General features: G+C 38.8%; 1 protein-coding gene across 3 annotated transcripts in view; it reads left to right on the plus strand.

The window, feature by feature from the left end:
* HERC5 (HECT and RLD domain containing E3 ubiquitin protein ligase 5) overlaps window positions 1-19,274 on the plus strand; it is a 44,695-nt gene that overhangs the window by 17,795 nt on the left and 7,626 nt on the right. For 2 of the 3 annotated variants that reach the window (XM_041757884.1, XM_041757886.1), the window contains 8 exons: window positions 613-706; window positions 1,929-2,118; window positions 3,608-3,762; window positions 9,767-9,889; window positions 11,180-11,290; window positions 12,776-12,946; window positions 16,555-16,698; window positions 17,696-17,862. In XM_041757884.1, the coding sequence (XP_041613818.1) occupies window positions 613-706; window positions 1,929-2,118; window positions 3,608-3,762; window positions 9,767-9,889; window positions 11,180-11,290; window positions 12,776-12,946; window positions 16,555-16,698; window positions 17,696-17,862 (1,155 nt within the window). The remainder of the gene's footprint in view (window positions 1-612; window positions 707-1,928; window positions 2,119-3,607; window positions 3,763-9,766; window positions 9,890-11,179; window positions 11,291-12,775; window positions 12,947-16,554; window positions 16,699-17,695; window positions 17,863-19,274) is intronic. The other variant, XM_041757885.1, reaches the window with a different exon arrangement.

The following is a 19,274-nucleotide window of genomic DNA, read 5'->3' on the forward strand; positions in this document are numbered from 1 at the left end:
CATGTAACTGGGGGAAGTGGTAATTTTTTTCAGAAATGTGAAAAACCTCTAATTTTTTTTGTGGCTTTTAAAAAAATAAATATTTAATATAATATCTGAGTTAAACTTGGATAGTAGGTATATTGTTAATGTGGTCTTGATATATTTTAAAGCCTTTAGAAATAATCATAAGTGGTCAACTACATTTTCACTTGTATTTGTATTTGATTTAGTCAGATTATCTTTAATTGTAAAGTTGAGGGAAAAAATAATTTTACTGAAATGAAATAAGGTTTGTATTTTTATCTTTGTAAAGATTTTATTTATTTACTTGAGACAGAGAGAGGGAGAGAGTGAGCGAGCATGAGCATGGGGGAGAGGCAGAGGCAGAGGGAGAAACAGACTCCCTCCTGAGCAGGGATCCTAGCGTGGGGCTCAGTCCCAGGACCTGGGATCATGACTTGACCCAAAGGCAGATGCTTGACCATCTGAGCCACCCGGGCACTCCTGAAATGAAATAAAGTTTAGAAGAAACTCTTCATTCAGATAAATAATCTGATCAAATATTTGATTTTGAAGTGTCTTCATCTATTTACTTACCCATCTACTTTTAAATTTATCTTCCTTCTATAGAATAGCTGCAGAAACGATGCTTATTCACTTGGACTTAAATAAAGCAAGAAACGACTTTAAAGAGTTAACCCAGAAGGACTGGATTGCTAACATGGTGGTATTCTTTAGATTCTTGTTTAGAAAAAGAAAACACAATAAAACATTTTTTGTAAGAATTCAAAATTTCCGAAGAAATACTTTGTTTCCAGAGAGTCTCTGAGACCCTGTAGCATATCCAAATCAGGTGAAATTCAGCTAGCATTCAGGAATGGGCCCTTAAGGGGCAAAATGGTTGCTCTAGTAGTCACATAGATGGCAAATAGTCTAAGTCATTCATCTGTACATATACACACACACACCCCTATACATAGATGCACACACTCTCTTAGAGGGAATTTTGTCAATTTATGGCTATAAGGAAGATGATTAAAGGATTTGTTGAGATTGGTACAGAGAATATGGACAACATGTTATTTACAATTATTTTTATTTATTTTTTTAAAAAGATTTTATTTATTCATGAGAGGCACAGAGAGAGAGAGAGAGAGGCACAGACACAGGCAGAGGGAGAAGCAGGCTCCATGCAGGGAGCCTAACGTGGGACTCGATCCCAGGTCTCCAGGATCATGCTCTGAGCGAAGGCGGTGCTAAACTGTTGCACCACTGGGGCTGCCCTACAATTATTTTAAACATAAGTGTAGAAATGAGAACACTTTTTGATATGAACATCCGCCTTACCAGGGGCTGCCTGGATTCTTTTTCGTGTGTATTTCTCCCAAACATTTGTGTTCTGAATTGAGGAAATGGTAAGGAGATTGGAAGGATTAAAAGCTTTCGTTGGTAGTGGAGAGAGTTTGTGATAAGGCAGGTGGTCCTATGAGGAAATGGTAGGAAACCATGTTGGTTTATGTTGTTGGGATTATTGCGTTTTAGTGTATGGGGTTATTTTGTGTTGCTTTTTGGGGTTCTTACACATTCTTTAAACATAATGAGGTGTGATAGTGGAATGAAGGGGTAGGATGTAGTACTTATTATTGGAAGGGCTGCCTGTTAGTTCTGAATTCATTGTTCATTCTGTATAATTCTTACATGATTTCTCCTTGACTTCCTTCACGCTTCATAGCAATTACATGGGACAACACTTGTCACATGTCTATACATTGGGTAGTTGCGGGGCTTTGTGAGATTGGATGTAAACATGGGTTTTAGGACTGAATGGTTTCATTCCAGTTTCTCGATGGAATGAAACTCCAGGTTCTAGATGTTATTTTATTACAAGTTACATCCAGTTCTTGCTGTGTTTTGAGTGTCTTTTCCCTGATCCTTTTTGACCACAGATAACAACAAGTCTCAAGGATAATCTGCTCAAAAATCTTCCATTTCATTCTCCACACCAAGAAGCTTTAGAGATTTTCTTCCTTCTCCCTGAATGCCCCATGATGCATGATTATAACAACTGGGAGAGCCTGGTGGTTCCGTTTGCAGAGGCTATTTGTGCAATGAGTGACCAATCTTTAGGGGTTCTGGGTAAGATTGATAACTTACATTTGAAAATACTTTAACCATCCTCTCAGTAGAAACATGTCTGGTAAAGTTATAGCAAAACTTAGATAATTGTAAATAAGTTCATCTTCTTAGCATATTGTAAAGGTGCTACTCCAAGTCTGTAGTAATTATTATAGTCCTCCAAAATAGATTGCTTTACTACCTTTTTAGAGTTCTTGTAATGGTACATGTGTGATTTGGTAATGAGGTCCTTTGTCCCCAACTTTTCATTATGAAAAATTTCATATATAGAAGTTGGAAGAAGAATATGATGAATATCCGAATACCCTCTACCTTAGAGTCAACAACAGTTAAGCTGTTGTCATGTGTGCTTTTCTCTTTATATGCAGATTACATTTTATTTTTGCTGAAGTGCTTGAAAGTAAATTGGAGACATCATGACATTTCACCTGTAATATTTCAGCATGCATCTCTTAAGAATATGAGATCCTACATTACCACATCATTATCACCTAATAAAATTAGCCCATAATTCCATAATATCTAATATCTAGGCTATATTCAGATTCCTGCACTTGTCTTAAAAGTATTTTCCAGGCTTTTTTTTTTTTTTAAGAGTCTAGGTCAGTTGTCCTATAGAATGCCCCACATCTCGATTTTTCTGATTATTTTCACCTTTCCTGTATTTCTAGTACACTGGAAGTTAGGTCTAGGGGCTTGATTAGATTTTAATGAGGTTTTTGAGACAAACAGCATATTCAGCCCTAGAAAGTCCATTCTTTCTTATGTTTTATTAAATCTAGATGAGTGATGAAAGCTAGTTTAAACCATCATTTGCTTTTTTACAATGCTGAGAATTGCTAATGTGTATTTTTTTTTCTTTTTAGTAAGCTCTAGGACCAACATGGGGCTTGAACTCATGACCCTCAAATTAAGAATCATGCGTCAAGCCAGCCAGACACCCTTGGGGGAGGGGGTTGTTTTCAGTTTGTTTGTTTTTTGTGGGTTTTTTTTTTTTTGTGTGTGTGTGTGTGTGTGTGTGTGTGTTTTTAAAGGTAGGCTCCATGCCCAGTATGGAGCTCAAACTTAAAACCCTAAGACTAAGAGTCGCATATTTTACTGACTGAGCCAGCCAGGCACCCTGACAGATGTTTTTTAAGAGTTAAAAACTCATGCTGGGAGTGAGGAAAGAGAGTTGTGCAATTGTGATTAATTCTTAAATTTGGTTTTTAAAATAGCATGCTATTTTATCTGGGGGGGAGGGAGGGGGAAAGTGACTTATCTTGTCGAGTTTTTTCCCCACAAATTAATTAGATCAAGTTCATGATTTTGTTATTGTCAAGGGATTTTTTTTTGAGGGCATTACATTCTTAACTTTCATTGCAGTTATATTTACTAAAAAGTTTATTACAAATGTTTTTGTAACTCTGATACATATGATAGTATGTTTACCTTTAAGAATTCAAGAGAAATGATATGCTAACAATTACTTAACCTTTGTATCCCTCAGAGGAGTACTGGGCCTCTCTGCAGGAAGCTGCATTCATCAGGCTGGTCCAGATGTTTAAAAGAGCCGTCACTGCTCAGCTGCATTACTGGACTGAAAGCTCTGAGAACAACTATCATGTTAAGGCTCTCTTAGAAATACTGAAAAAGCTGCATAGGGTAAGAATTCTTCCAGACACACATAGATTTTACTTTTGCGGTAAAAAGTCCCCTGGTTTCAACTGGCCAGAATCTTAAGCAGACTCCAGAAACATGTCGATATTGCTGTTTTTTAAATTTTGTTTTCTTTGACTTAAGTCACGCATATCAAGGAGTATATGTACTTATCTGTGTGCAGTTTGAATAAAAGTAATGAAACAGGCATTAGTGTAACTATTGCCCATGTTAAAAAGGAAAACATTTTCAGTACTTTAGAAATGCCTGTGTATCTTACGCCCCCTCACCTGGAGATAGCCATGATCTTGGATTTTGTGTTAATCATTCTCTGTTGTTTTAGGGTTATATATATTTCTAGATACCATATTGTTTAATTTTGCTGTTTTTGAAATGTGTATGAATGGAATACATGCTTATTATGTAATGTTTTATAAATTTTTTTTTTAATTTTTTATTTATTTATGATAGTCACAGAGAGAGAGAGGCAGAGACACAGGCGGAGGGAGAAGCAGGCTCCATGCACCGGGAGCCTGATGTGGGATTCGATCCCGGGTCTCCAGGATCGCGCCCTGGGCCAAAGGCAGGCGCCAAACCGCTGCGCCACCCAGGGATCCCCTATGTAATGTTTTATAGATTGATCCAGATTAATATTTATGGCTGTATTTCATTCATTTTGTAGTCCATAGTGTGAATCTCACCAGAGTCATTCATTCCAGTATCTGTGGGGGGTATATGTGCTGTTTGTATTTCTTTTGGGGAGGAGGCATTCTTCTTTCAGAAAACATACCGCTCGCTGTAAATGTTTTTATGTATATCTCTCTTGGCATTCATCTGTCAAGAGTGGGCTTTTAGTTTCCACACTTAGTTCTGGCATTGATAGATTGTAGGATGTCCGTGTTTGTGTTCTTTATTATAGGTAATGATAAACTGCCTTCCACAGTGGTTGGATTAATTTAAGTCCTCTCTAGAAGAGGAAGAGAATATCTACAACTCCAAGTGTGACTTTAAAATTTGGAAAATGTTTTCAGTATTAAATGATACCAAATTATGATTTTAATTCTGTTTCCCTTGTTCTAATGCATGTTATCATATTTATAATTGCAGCACTTGTTTCCTCTTCTGTAAAATGTGTGGTTTTTGTTCAGTTTAAATGTATCCTTTGACTTTTTCCTTTTTTTTTTTAACTGATTATAGACTAGTCCTTTGTCAGTTTTATGTGTTGCAAATATCATGCCCCAGTTTGTAGCTTGTCTTTTCACTTTGAGATGTTTTGTTTTGTCCTTTGATGAACCCACAGTCTTAGTTTTAATACAGATAAATTTGTTAGTCTGCTCCTTTATAATTCTTACTCTTTGGGTTTTGTTTTAAGCTTTGTTTTTTCTTCAAGTTTTTAAATTATCACCCTACATCAGGAATCAGTTGAATGGGTAAAGCTGTGATCCAATAAGACTTTGTTTGCCCTGAAAGCTGCTCTAGATTGTCTTGTAGCAGAGATGATAGCTGGGGCCAGAAGAAGAGTACAAACGGGCCAATATACCTATGTCTGATATTTAAAAGGTTAGAAATCTGGGACGCCTGGATCGCTCAGTGGTTGAGCGTCTGCCTTTGGCTCAGGGCGTGATCCCAGGGTCCTGAGATCCAGTTCTGCATTGGGCTCCCCACAGGGAGCCTATTTCTCCCTCTGCCTATATCTGCCTCTCTGTGTCTCTCATGAATAAATAATATCTCTAAAAAAAATAAAAGGTTAGAAATCTGGCTAATAACTATGGAATAAATATACTCTAAAACAAAATATACCCTATCCACCCACCGTGCCAAAGAAATCTTCCTCATGACGGGGGAGGCCAGATTTGAATTTAGAAATCTTGGACTCCTTACAGAGTTTTACATTGGAAGGTGGAGGCTCAGAGGCCTCCCCAAGTCCTCTGCCTTCTTTTCCTACCTTGTTTTTGTCCCATATTTGGGGTATCCTGTACTGCCCTGCTACCCATATGTGGACATGTCCGTATGTCTGCATTCCATACCTGCCTCCACAGTGGCCATATCTTGGGCACCTCTGGAGCACCAGAGCCTATGGGTATGCTCACCTATAATACAGTCCACTCTCTAGAGAACACAGAGGGGAAGAGGTCTCTGCACGTGGTTAGGTCCCTCTGGTCCTGTAGGCCCCTTATTTTTACTTTTTTGAGAAGGGGATTGGCTAGAGGAAGGCCAGGGCAAGCACCTATAAATAATCATGGACCTAGGGCAGAGGTTACTCTTACCCGGGTCTAATGGGAGCATTGATTTGAGCTTTGCCTTTCATAATTTGGTGTTTAATCCAATTGGAACTTTATTTTAAATTTACTTTTTATTGTTTTTCATACGAAAACAGTTACTTAGTACCACTTACTGAAATTTTGTCCTTTTGCTACTGATAGGCAATGCAAACAAAAAAATCTTAGTGGAAATTTGATTGGAGTTGCACTGGATCTGTATTTCACTTTGGAGAGAATTGATATCTTTGTATAATAATATAATTATTAGTTATATATTTATTAATTTTTAAAGATTTTATTTTATTATGAAGTAATTTCTACACCCAGTGTGGGATTTGAACTCATAGCCCCAAGATGGAAGAATCACTTGCTCCTCAGACTGAGCCAGCCAGGTGCCACTTGTTTGTAATTTTATTTTTTTTATTTTTTAAAGATTTTATTTATTTATTCATGGGAGACGAGAGAGAGAGGGGGGCAGGCTGAGACATAGGCAGAGGAAGAAGCAGGCTCCATGCAGGGAGCCTGACGTGGGACTTGATCCCGGGTCTCCAGGATCACACCCTGGGCTGAAGGTGGCGCTAAACCGCTGAGCCACCCAGGGATCCCCCACTTGTTTGTAATTTTATTTTATTTTTCATTTTTTATTTTTTATTTTAAGATTTATTTATTTATTCATGAGAGACACACACAGGCTGAGAGAGAGAGAGAGAGAGAATGAGAGAGAGGCAGAGACACAGGCAGAGGGAGAAGCAGGCTCCATGCAGGGAGCCTGACATGGGACTCGATACCGGGTCTACGGGATCACGCCCTGGACTGAAGGCGCCACTAAACCGCTGCGCCACCCGGGCTGCCCTTGTTTGTAATTTTAAAGGAAAAACTTGAATATTACTATTGAATAGAATATTTCCTGTAGGGTTTTTCCTAAATTGTTAAACATTTTAAATCCACATAAATATTGATTCTCTCCTTTCCTGCTGAAATTCCAGTTACTCATATATTCGACTTTCTCATTCCTATCTTCTGTGTCTCTTAACGTTTCTGTCATGTTTTCCATCTCTGTGTGATTGTATCCCATTTTGGATGACTTCTTCAGCCATATCTTTCTGTTCATGATATATGCTCCTTTTAGTGATTTTTGTCTGCTAATAAAACTGCCCTTTGTGTTTTTATTTCCAGTATTATGTTTTCTACTTGTAGAGGTTCCCATCGTTTCTTTGACATTTCTTTTCCTTGGTCACTATTTATGATCTCATCATCTTTTATTTTCAAGCTTCCCTTTTGCTTATTTGAATCTATATGCATTAGGCCTCCGGTATCCAAAATCTTTCTAGGTCAGTTTTGCCCTCTATTACTTCTGCTGAATCTGCTTCACAGTGCCTTCGTTATTGTGTTCTGTGACTTGTGTGTGTGTGTGTGTGTGTATGCGTGTGTATGTGTGTGTGAAATTTTCTTTGGAACATTATCTTTTGGGATTCTTCGAGAGCTGTATTTCTCCAGGGAGGATTTGCTTCTACCAGGCTCCTGGAGACACTACTTCAGTTTAATACTACTTTAAATTCTTGGCTTGAAGCTCTTTAGATCTCTAGGTGTGGTATGAATGTAGTGTGCAAACTTTCAGCAAAGTGCTCTTGTGATTGCAAATTCTGTTAGGTGACTTTTTTTTTTTTTTTTTCAGCTTAGCCCCATTTTAACTAGCTATAGCTTGCTTCCTGGGCTTGGGGTTAAAGTGATGTAGAGCCTATTCATTTCTAGTTTACCCTCACTCTGATGGTTTAGCACTTTTTTTAAGATTTTATTTATTTATTCATAAGAGACATAAGAGAGAGAGAGGTAGAGACATAGGCAGAGAGAGAAGCAGTCTCCACGCAGGGAGCCCGATTTGGGACTCAATCCCAGGACCCTGGGATCACACCCTTAGCGGAAGGCAGATGGTCAGCCACTGAGCCACCCAGGCATCCCTGATGGTTTAGCCCTTTTGGGTCCCAGATTTCTGAGGTGACATTCTATTTTTGGCCTCATAATTTGGACAGAGTCTGGGTTCTGTCTTCTTTCCCCAAAGCCCCAACCATTGCAAAGTGAAGTTAGGTTCACCAGGTTTGGCAGATACTCTCAAGGCGAGTGCCGCCTTCATCTCATTTTTGACCTGATTATTTCATATCTACTTACAATATTGGTGTTGCATTAAAAATATTTGTTTATGCTTTATCCTGTATTTCTGATTGTTTTCAGTGAATTAAGATACCTAATCTGCCATACTACTTAAAAAAATACAATTCTGCCCTACTGCTGAAAAGCAGAGCCCATCTTTGGCTATTATTAAAGGTTTTGTACAAAAGAAAAAGATTTTTAAAACTTTGGGTTTTGGGCAGCCTGGGTGGCTCAGCGGTTTAACTCCTGCCTTGAGACCCAGGATCGAGTCCCACGTCCGGTTCCCTGCATGGAGCCTGCTTCTCCCTCTGCCTGTGTCTCTGCCTCTCTCTCTCTCTCTCTCTCTCATGAATAAATAAATGAAATCTTTTAAAAAAATACTTTGGGTTTGAAAAATTGAGAAATTTACTAAAGAGCACAAGGAAAGTATATTCTAATGAGCTTTTCCGCTTACAAAGAGAGAATCCTGAGAAATATTGAAGCAGTGACAAAAATCCTCAAGGGATCCTGCTTTATCCTTTGACTCTAAGAGTGACATTAGATTATTTGTCAAGCCTACCCCACCCCCAGCCTCGGAAGGGAGACCACAGGAAGCCACAAGGATAAAACACCCACTTTTTCCATAACTGGGGTTATGCAAGGTTAAAATCAACAGGGTTGAGAGGACCATATCATAGGGTTGAAAGCGTCACAATGCTCTGGGTGGTGATACTGGAAGGCTTGGATCATTTGGGGTTTGGGCCAGCGTCAGTAAGAATATTCCAGGTGAATGGAGGCCAAGAGGGGCTTTTAGAAGAACCCTTCAGAATGACTCATTTAGGCCAGGACTGTGTCCATCCAGATCAAATACTGATAGTCACTACTATCCAAAGCATCTGGTGTCAGTATCAGTGTCTTCACTGACTGACGATTAGCAGTGTTCCAGGGTGTCCATGTGCATGTAATGATAACTCCGGTCATGAGGGGATAATGCTAGAAAATATCCCCACAGTTTAGGAGGGGAATGTTCCACACATGCCTTACCAGAGGGGAACATCTAAAAATAGTATATTGTTAAACTCTGAAGAATATGACATGAAATATTGGACCCCAGCATACTTTGGATTCATATTGCACTGTATTTTTCTTTGGACCTAAAATTCTTTAAAAGCTTCTCTTTGGGGCAGCCTGGGTGGCTCAGCGGTTTAGCGCTGCCTTTCAGCCCAGGGTGTGGTCCTGGAGACCCAGGATCGAGTCCCACATCAGGCTACCTGCATGGAATGGACCCTGCTTCTCTCTCTGCCTGTGTCTGTGCCTCTCTCTCTCTCTCTCTCTCTCTGTCTCTCATGAATAAATAAAATCTTTAAAAAAAAAAAAGCTTCTCTATGAATTAAAAGTAAGTAGGAGTTTATCATCATATCATCAATTCCTGCTACTAAGTCATAGGTATTCTTTATGTTCCTGAAAATTTGGGGCTTTTTCAGTGGAGGAATGGGATAGAACTTTATTCTGGTCATTGAAAGAGTGTTTAATTTGCTATTTATGCTGATAATCCAATTAATAGCCATAAAGCAAAATTGTCTTTATATATAAAACTTTTTACGGGTCATATTTTATTTAAGGTAAACCAGGCTAAGTGTCAACTGCCTGAAAATATTTTCAAAGTAAACGAGCTTACGCACTGGCTTGATTTTTATGGGGATGCATATAGAAGATCCTCTTGGAAAGTTAACTCCGTAAGTATGGTATGTTTATTATTTATTTATCTATTTTGTAAAGATTTTATTTTTTTTTTTAAGTAACCTCTGCACCCAGCGTGTGGCTCAAACTCACAACACTGAGATCAAGAATTTCATGCTCCACCAACTGAGCCAGCCAGGCACCCCCAGTATGGTATGTTCAAAGGGAGAAGTTGAGCATCAGTGAGTTAATATAGGTATAACTTTGTGCATAAGTTTTCAGATATCCTTGCACCCTGCAAAATTGCTCAGTAGAAATAACAGGGCTTACAGGCAAAGCAAGATAGACCCCTCAAAACCAATGCAGTTTTGTAGCCAAAGCCCTACTAGAAAAGTGGTTGCTACCTTAGATCATGTGGATCAACCAGGCAAGCAGCTTCTGGAGAGGACCAGGAGAATATGGAAATGTACAAAACAAAAGGGTAGAAATCTGTTTACAGTCTATAATGAGCGGATTGGTAGTACTAAGATAACACATATGCAAGTAGGGCTGTCTCAGGTGGGCATCCAAGGCAGCATGACCCACCAGAAGCTGGCTGAAACTGCGACTTTGGGGGTTGCTCTGGGTATAAGAACACCTTTATTTCTTAAAATAAACCACCGGGTGGCTTAGTTGGTTAAACATCTGCCTGGCTCAGGTCATGATCTCAGGGTCCTGGGACAGAGCCCAAATCAGACTCCTTGCTCAGCGGGGAACCTGCTTCTCCAACTCTGCCCCTCCCCCCACTTGTACCCTGTCTCTCTCTAATCAATAAAATCTTTTAAAAACTTATAAAAATAAATTTAAAAAATAAAGCTAAAGGGCTCTTGCTACCAGTTCAGCTGTTGACCTGAGATTTGTTTTTCCTTCTCTCTGAAGGTCATAATTCTGCTCCTAGCACATCAACCCCTGACAGGCAGAAACCATGTATTAGCTCATCAGCTAGTCTACATTATATCATTCCCCGTGTCACTAAATGCATTTGAACTAATTTACATTTCCGAAGTGCCCACTGCTGCAGAACAGACTCTTTGGGAAAAGCATCTAGAATTAAAATTAATTATAATTAATTGCTAAATTAAGTGAGCACTGGAAATACTAGCTTCATTTTTATTTATGTATTTTTTATTTTTATTTATGTATTTTTACTAGATTTACATACATTTCATTGACCAGTACTACTAACCAGCAATTTGGATTGCTTTGCCTAGGAGAACTGAGACTTTAAACTTAATCAGGGATTTTAGGCTATGAGTTAAGGTGTAAGATTTCTCTGGTCTTTCATTTGTCAGAATTCTTGTTGTTTGTATTTTTAGGACACTTCAGTTGGCACTCAGTATCCTGTCATATTCAGTCATTTTCCATTTATCTTTAATATTCTGTCAAAAATCAAACTACTGTATGCAGATTCACTTTTAAAAATACAGGTAGGTATGCCTATTTCTTTGTTTTCATTAACAAATCAGATGATAAAAGTCTTCTGAAGTGTACAATATTTGAGGGGTTTATAACCTTGAAACCAATGGTTATAAAATCCACATAGCTTAGACTCTAATGAGGTTGGAAAGAAAGACTGTCATAATTGGACTGGCTTGGCCTTCAGGCATTTTAGGGCCTCAGTAGCAAAGGCTAGTGCATGGACAGCTGACCTAGTTGGTAGAGTTTTTACCTTGAGATTGGGCCCTGTATACAGGTCTCTGTATGGTACTCAGAGGCATAGCAGTCTTGGGCTTGATTGGGATTAGCAAACCAATATTTAAGAAGCCCATTCTAATTAAAAAATGTAACAGTGGGAATAGAGGTGACAGGATTCTTGAAATACGGACACACATAAATGGCTGGTCCTCTAATGATGCCACAATAAAGATTTGTTGCAAGTATAATCTTTTCAGTGAACTATCATGAGGTGCGTTGGGTTTGTTTATCAACATATCCAAAAAGTGATTTTGAACTTAAAACTGGACAATTGAAAATGCCTCCAGGAATGTAAGTGCCCAAGAGTGTTAGCTCTTACTGTTGCTTTTTTGTATGCATCCAGTTATGTCTATGTATGAATAATATTCAATTATATGTCATAACAGTAGTTACTTTCATATAATGCAGTTAACTATTCTAAAACAAAATTGGAAATTGACTTATGAATATGACCGTTAATGAAATACTTAACAAAGGAAAATGAGATACAAGAATTTTATTTATCTTTAGCTCTTCTCTTCTAATTTTAAACACACCTCCAGAAATAATTTTATAGATCTAGTATTTGCTTTTTCATTGTTTTGACAAGACCATTAGGCAAAGACCATTAGGCTTTTAATGGTCTCAAATTGCCATTTGGTCAGATAGATAATCTGTGTGTGTGTGTGTGTGTGTGTGTGTGTTTGTGTGTCTGTCTCATATAACTTCTTAGATTATCTGTGCCCTAAAGTCTCTTGTTGGATTTTCCTCCTAGAATACAATATCTTTAGAGAGGTGTCTCATACCTGAATTTTCCTGCAGCATGCTTTGTTTCTGAACTTCTTTTCCAAATGAGGTTATGTTCAGTACACTGTTTCAGTGTTTGCTATTCCTCTGTTAGCCTAATGATGGTAATTAGCTTTGGTAACTGAAGTATTAATAATTGTGTTTGCAGGATAAAGTGGATGAGTGGGGCCCACAGTTGGTCACTTTCCTGCTTATGTTGGTTGTCTCCACAAAGCTTTTTTTCTTTTTAGCTTTTCATTTCTTAGGTGTTTCTTCAGCTCACTCAGGTGGATGCTGAATGTATAGCTCCTCTCCCGTGGCTTATGTAAATAAGGCTCTTTTCTTAAATGTTCATGACAAGCACTCATAATAAATTGAACCAATTTATTCCACTTCATACATTCCCACTTAGAACAAATGGTGAAATGAATGAAACATTTTTGTTTTTCTAGGAGAAGAAATTTAGAGCTTGCATGCGGTTGGCTGGAATTATGGAACAAGGAGGGTCCGAATTAGCTTTGCTGCCCACTTTTAATCTAACAGTCAGAAGGAGTCACTTGATTGAGGATGTTTTAAATCACCTAAATCAATTTGAGAATGAAGATCTGAGGAGGGAGTTAATGGTAAAGTATAATTCTTCATATTTTTGCTGCTGAGAGAAGGAAGACATAAAAGGATGTAACAGTGGGTCTTCCAGAGATGAAATTCTCTCCCTTGGCCACAGAGCCTGTTTTGGAGTTCCCCCTAATTCCCTGCTTACCTGTGAATTTCAGGGAATAACTGCAGGTACTTGGCACTCTCGCTAAGGAGCAACGGGTGAAAAGTTTGTCCTCCCCCAGCCTGGGTAGGTAGAAAGTCCAGACCTAGCCGTAAGAAGTCCAATCCCTCCTGAGGCCTGATGTAGCCTGGCTAGTCACCCGCTGTGAAGGGTGCCAGTGAGATGAGGTTGACCTAGAGGAGATTTGACAGTTTGTTTCTGCTCTCATCCAGGCACCCAGATTGGTTTGTGAAAAAGAAAACTTCCTCTTTATTGACTATATAGTTTTTTGAGGGTATTACTGTCAAGATCCCCATGTTCTGAAACATAAATGATCTCTGGTTTAGTTACTATATAACTTGTCTTATTAGTAGAAATTTGACACAGATTAATAATAATATAAATCTAGTGAAAGTTTTCCTTGGCCCAAGAACATTGTGAATGCTTCATGAGTACTTGTATAACCCTTTCAGTGGCACTGTGTGGAGGGTTGTTTTTCCTTCATTTTGCTGATTGGGAAACTGAGGTGTAGAACAATTAGGTGACTTATCCAAGAGCAATACAACTGAGAAGTATCAGAGCCAAGATTTGGGTCCAGCTCTTAGGCTCCAGACTTCCCACTTAATCACAACAGTGATGGGCCTGATGACATTTATTAAGTGTTTTTTTGGTAGGAGACTCTAGTTTATCACTTAGCCTACTCAGATTAAAGAATGACTTGACTGAAGTTTAAGACACTATTTTATTTTTTTTTTTAACATTTTTTAATATTTTTATTTATTTATGATAGTCACACAGAGAGAGAGAGAGAAAGGCAGAGACATAGGCAGAGGGAGAAGCAGGCTCCATGCACCAGGAACCCGACGTGGGATTCGATCCCAGGTCTCCAGGATTGCGCCCTGGGCCAAAGGCAGGCACCAAACCACTGCGCCACCCATGGATCCCCAAGACACTATTTTAAAAGTATGTTGTGGGGCACCTGAGTGGCTTGGTCATTAAGGGTCCGACTTTTGGTTTTGGCTTGGGTCCTGATCCCAGGGTGGGATTGAGCCCCACTTCGGGCTCCTTGCTCAGTGTGGAGTCTGCTTGAGTTTCTCTCTCCCTCTGTCCTTCCACTCATTTTCTCTCTCTCTCTCTCTGTCTTTAAAATGAATGAATAGGGGATCCCTGGGTGGCGCAGCGGTTTGGCGCCTGCCTTTGGCCCAGGGCGCGATCCTGGAGACCTGGGATCGAATCCCACATCAGGCTCCCGGTGCATGGAGCCTGCTTCTCCCTCTGCCTGTGTCTCTGCCCCTCTCTCTCTCTCTGTGACTATCATAAATAAATAAAGCAGTGCTCTTTTAAAAAAAAATAAAAAAAAATAAAATGAATGAATAAATATATTTTTTTAAAAAGCCTGTTGCACTGGGGGTTGCAGTTAAAGGAAGCATTTCCACATATTTTTACACATAGGTAATTTAAAAAAAATCTAACAAACTCATTATGTGAATCTTACTTGTGCTGGCCAGTCAGTCCATGAGTTATTTTAGTTGTACTTTCATGTTTCATACATCCATTTAAAAATTTTGGATAACGTTTGATGAGCAGCTGCCACTTTCCAGACTGTGAGGCGTTTTGTATGTGTTACTCTATTTTTTTTATAATCTCGTGAGGAAGAGGAAAATGGAGGTTTTGTGAGATGAAGGAACTTGCCCATAAGAAGGAACAGAGTAAGGATTTGACACCTGGTCTTTTTTTTTTTTTTTTTTTTTTTAGATTGTGTTTATTTATTTGGAGAGAAGGGGCAAGGGTAAGGGATAGGGACAAAGAATCTGAACCGAATGAGGAGCCTGATAGGCTTGATCCCACGACCCTGAGATCATGACCTGAGCCCAAACCAAGAGTCAGACGCTTAATCTACTAAACCACCCAGGCGCCCCAACACCTGGTATATAAAGGTTTTGAATAATTCACTGAAGTTTGAAACTTGCATGTCTAGAAAATAGAAGAGCCATTCATCTAATTAAACCAGTAAAAGCTTTTGGGGAAGTGCCTGCAGAACATCCTGATGGGAATTTTGAGCAGGCCTTTGGACAGGAGTGTGTGTCAATCAGGAGAGAAGATAGAGTAGATACAAAGGTTAAATGCCTGCAGATGATAAGTAGAGTTTAAAGAGAAGTCAAGCATCCAGGGAAAAAGCAGAAAGGATGGAAGTACCAGCACAAAACTGCAGGAAATTCTAGTATTAAAGGAGCAGGAAAAAGATAAAAACCTGATTAATCCTTTATAAGAGAAAGCAAGGGAGAAAAGAATGTGAAGAAAGAAGAATGATCAGAGGTGTAAAATGGGTTCATGAAATCGAGAGGAGACACGAGAACAGGTTCTTGGTCCTCTTGAAGAGAACACTTAGAGAAATAGGTTTGGAAGATGGTATACCTGATTCTCCAGAATTTGGCAATCTAGAGTAGAAGCTGGTATTGTCTATATTGGAGACAGTGGTGCTGAGATATTTTTCTTCCTTTAAGAGTAAGAGAGACTGGGATGCTTGGGTGACTCAGCGGTTGAGCGTCTGTCTTCTGCCCAGGGTGTGATCCCGCAGTTCTGGGATCCAGTCCTACATCGGGCTCCCTGCATGGAGCCTGCTTCTCCCTCTGCCTGTGTCTCTGCCTCTCTCTGTGTTTCTCATGAATAGGTAAATAAAATTAAAAAAAAAAATAAGAGAGACCTTAACACATTTGTACACCAAAATGAGGGATTCTAAGAAGGAAAGGTAGGAATGAGTGAGTATTTGAAGGAGCAGAGATGGGTTATGGTAGAATTATCCTAGGGAGGGTTTGGTGTCAACAGATGCCTTCTCAAGGAGTAAATAGCCAAGCCAATAGATGACTTATGTGTGCTCTGGTTTTTCAGTCTTTGAAAATCCAACTGTTTTTGATTTCTTTATGTTTATTTTTATTTTACTTAGCATACCTTATTAAATGAAGATGCTGATTGAGGTCAGCTTAGTAGCTAAAGACATCAGGCTCTGAAACTTGAAAGATAGACATAGGATTAAATCTAGGCTGCACCCCCTTAGCCCTGTGTGACCTTGGGGAAGTTAATATTTAAATTCTTTTTTTTTTTTAAAGATTTTATTTATTTATTCATGAGAGACACACACACAGACCAGAGACACAGGCAGAGGGAGAAGCAGGCTCCATGCAGGGAGCCTGACGTGGGACTCGATCCCGGGTCTCCAGGATCATACCCTGGGCTGAAAGTGGCACCAAACTGCTGAGCCACCTGGGCTGCCCATAATATGTAAATTCTTGAAGCTTCATCACCTCATAGAATTAATGTGAAGATTATATGGTGATACGAGTAAGATGTTTACCACAGTGCTTGCCACATACTTGGTTCCACAAATAATGCTCGGTCTTAGTATTACTAAATGAGCCTTAATACATAGCAATACAGAGCCCTGGAAGTGATATATTATTTGTTCTGTTTCCTCAGGTATCATTTAGTGGAGAAATTGGACATGACTCTGGAGGAGTCAAGGTAGAGTTTTTCCACTGTCTGTTTGAGGAGATGACCCGGCCAGAATATGGGATGTTTACATACCCTGAGGATGCTTCCTATATGTGGTTTCCCGTCACAGTAAGTCCTCTCTTCTTTGGTTATGGTTATTATGACAGAAAAGGCAAAAAAAAAAACGGGGGGGGAGGTGGCATGTCACATACCATTGAAAATTAGGTTATATAGACTTTTATTTAAGGAGAGGAGTTATTGATACATATAATTATGGAAATAATCTTCAACTTCAATAAGGTGATTATTTTCTTAACCCAGAGTCCCCTTTCCCTGGGTTTCCATTTCTGCCCACATAGGAATATTTAAGCAGTAAATGTTTCTGATCATTTATAGAATGTATGGATAAAAAGAAAACCTTCCTTTCCCAGGCACCCATTTTTTGTTGAGTTTTATTTTTCCCAGCGAAGTTGAAAATTTCTTTACAAATTTTCATTTAAAAGGCTATATAGGGCAACCTGGGTGGCTCAGCGGTTTGAGCGCCTGCCTTCGGCCTAGGGCATGATCCTGGAGTCCCGGGATCAAGTCCCACATCGGGCTCCCTGCATGGAGCCTGCCTCTTCCTCTGCCTGTGTCTCTGCCTCTCTCTCTCTCTCTTATGAATAAATAAATAAAATCTTAAAAAAAAAACTGTACGAAAAGAAATTGTGAAAACTTCAGTTTATGAGGATTGCTGAGCCTAATGTGATTCTATTTATGTCTCTGTGGCAGAGATTTAAATTGACTAAACTGACGCACATAAACTCTAAATACTCTTATTACAAGCTTTTTTTTTTTTTATTTTAAGATTTTATAAGAGAGGGAGAGTGCGCACAAGCAGGGTGAGGGGCAGATGGAGAGGGAGAAAGAGAATCTCAAGCAGACTGCCAACTGAACATGGAGCCAGATGCAGGGCTCAATCTGAAATCAGGAGTTGGATGGTCAACCGACTGAGCCACCAGGGTTCACCCACTCACTTTTAATTTTTGATTTGACTTTGTAAAAGAGAGAAAAGGTTTACCTAATATAAATATTCCATTTTACTTGTAAAAATGTTAACACATTAAGTCTTTTTTTCTCTTTTCAGCCTAAATTTGAGAAGAAGAGATACTTCTTCTTTGGCGTTCTGTGTGGACTTTCCTTATTCAATTTCAATGTTGCCAACATCCCTTTCCCACTTGCCCTGTTTAAGAAACTTTTGGACCAGACTCCATCACTGGAAGACTTAAAAGAACTTAGTCCTGTTTTGGGAAAGTAAGTAAACATAGTTCTTTTTCTAGAACTCCACCTAATATGTTTTTGAATACTGGCATACCTTGTTTTATTACTTTGTTGTCCTTTACCCATGATAGCATTTTTTACAAATTGAAGGTTTGTGGCAGCTGTGTGTCAAGCCATTTTTCCAACAGCATTTGCTCACTTTGTGTCCTCTGTGTCACATTTTGGTAATTCTCACAAATTTTTCCATTACTGTTTTTATTTGTTATGGTGACCTGTGATCTGTGATTACAACTCCTTGAGAGCTAAGAGGATAGTGAGCATTTTTATCAATAAAAGTATTTTTAAGTTAATTAAAAGTATGTATGCACATTGTTTTTTAGATATAATGCTGTTGCATACTTAATAGACTACAATAGGTATAAACATAACTTTTATAAGCACTGGGAAACCAAATCATTGTTTTGACTTGCTCTGTTGGGATAACTGCTTTATTGTGGTGGTCTGGAACCAAACCTGCAGTAACTCCAAGGTGTGCCTGTAAATAATTAAAGCACATACCTCAATAGTATTTTCATGTTCAACAGTAACATCCTATGATATAAGTATCATACATATAAATTTATATGTATATAGTAACATTCTACATACAGTAAATTTATTCAATTATAATTTTGGGAAGAATTGTTGGATAATTAACTTTCTCAAATTAAGAAAAGTTGATTCATTCTCAACGCTGGCATTAATCTTTGACCTTTATTTGTGTAGAAACAGTCATGGACAGAGCACAGGTTATATACTATGATGTGAAATCTGCAAGTGATATTTATTTTAAACCTTGTTTCTTATCGTCATCTTTATTTTTTATTTTTTTATTTTTTAAAGATTTTATTTATTTACTCATGGGAGACAGAGAGAGGCAGACACAGGCAGAGGGAGAAGTAGGCTTTCTGCAGGGAGCCTGATGTGGGACTCAATCCCAGGAATGATCCTGGCCCAGGATCATGACCTGAGCCAAAGGCTTAACCACAAGCCACCCAGGCGCCCTATATCATGACCTTTAAAGTGAAAACTTACTTCTGAGTTAAAAAGCCAGGCTACCACCTCAGAAAAAAATATTGGTAATAAAAGTGGTAATATTCTGCTGTATAACATCCATAAGAAAAATAGACAGTATACAAGAAGGCAACCTACAAAAGAAGTACCAGAATGGCTTAATTTCCCCAGTCACCCTGGAACATTGATGAAACTCAGAAGCTAATTTGTGCTTCAAATTGACAGTAGTTGGAAATACTGATGCTATATAGTGTTCACAAGGGTTTGGGAAAAGTTTTGCTGTAATTTCATGGATTAGTGGTGGACATAAGAATTGGTGATTCCTTTTCAGAGAACAGTGTGGTAATACTTAACCGAATCACAAATGTATTTGCCCCTTTGGCCTAGCAGTT

The sequence above is a fragment of the Vulpes lagopus genome, chromosome 6 (genome assembly GCF_018345385.1).
Source record: "Vulpes lagopus strain Blue_001 chromosome 6, ASM1834538v1, whole genome shotgun sequence".
NCBI classification, from domain to species: Eukaryota; Metazoa; Chordata; class Mammalia; order Carnivora; family Canidae; genus Vulpes; species Vulpes lagopus.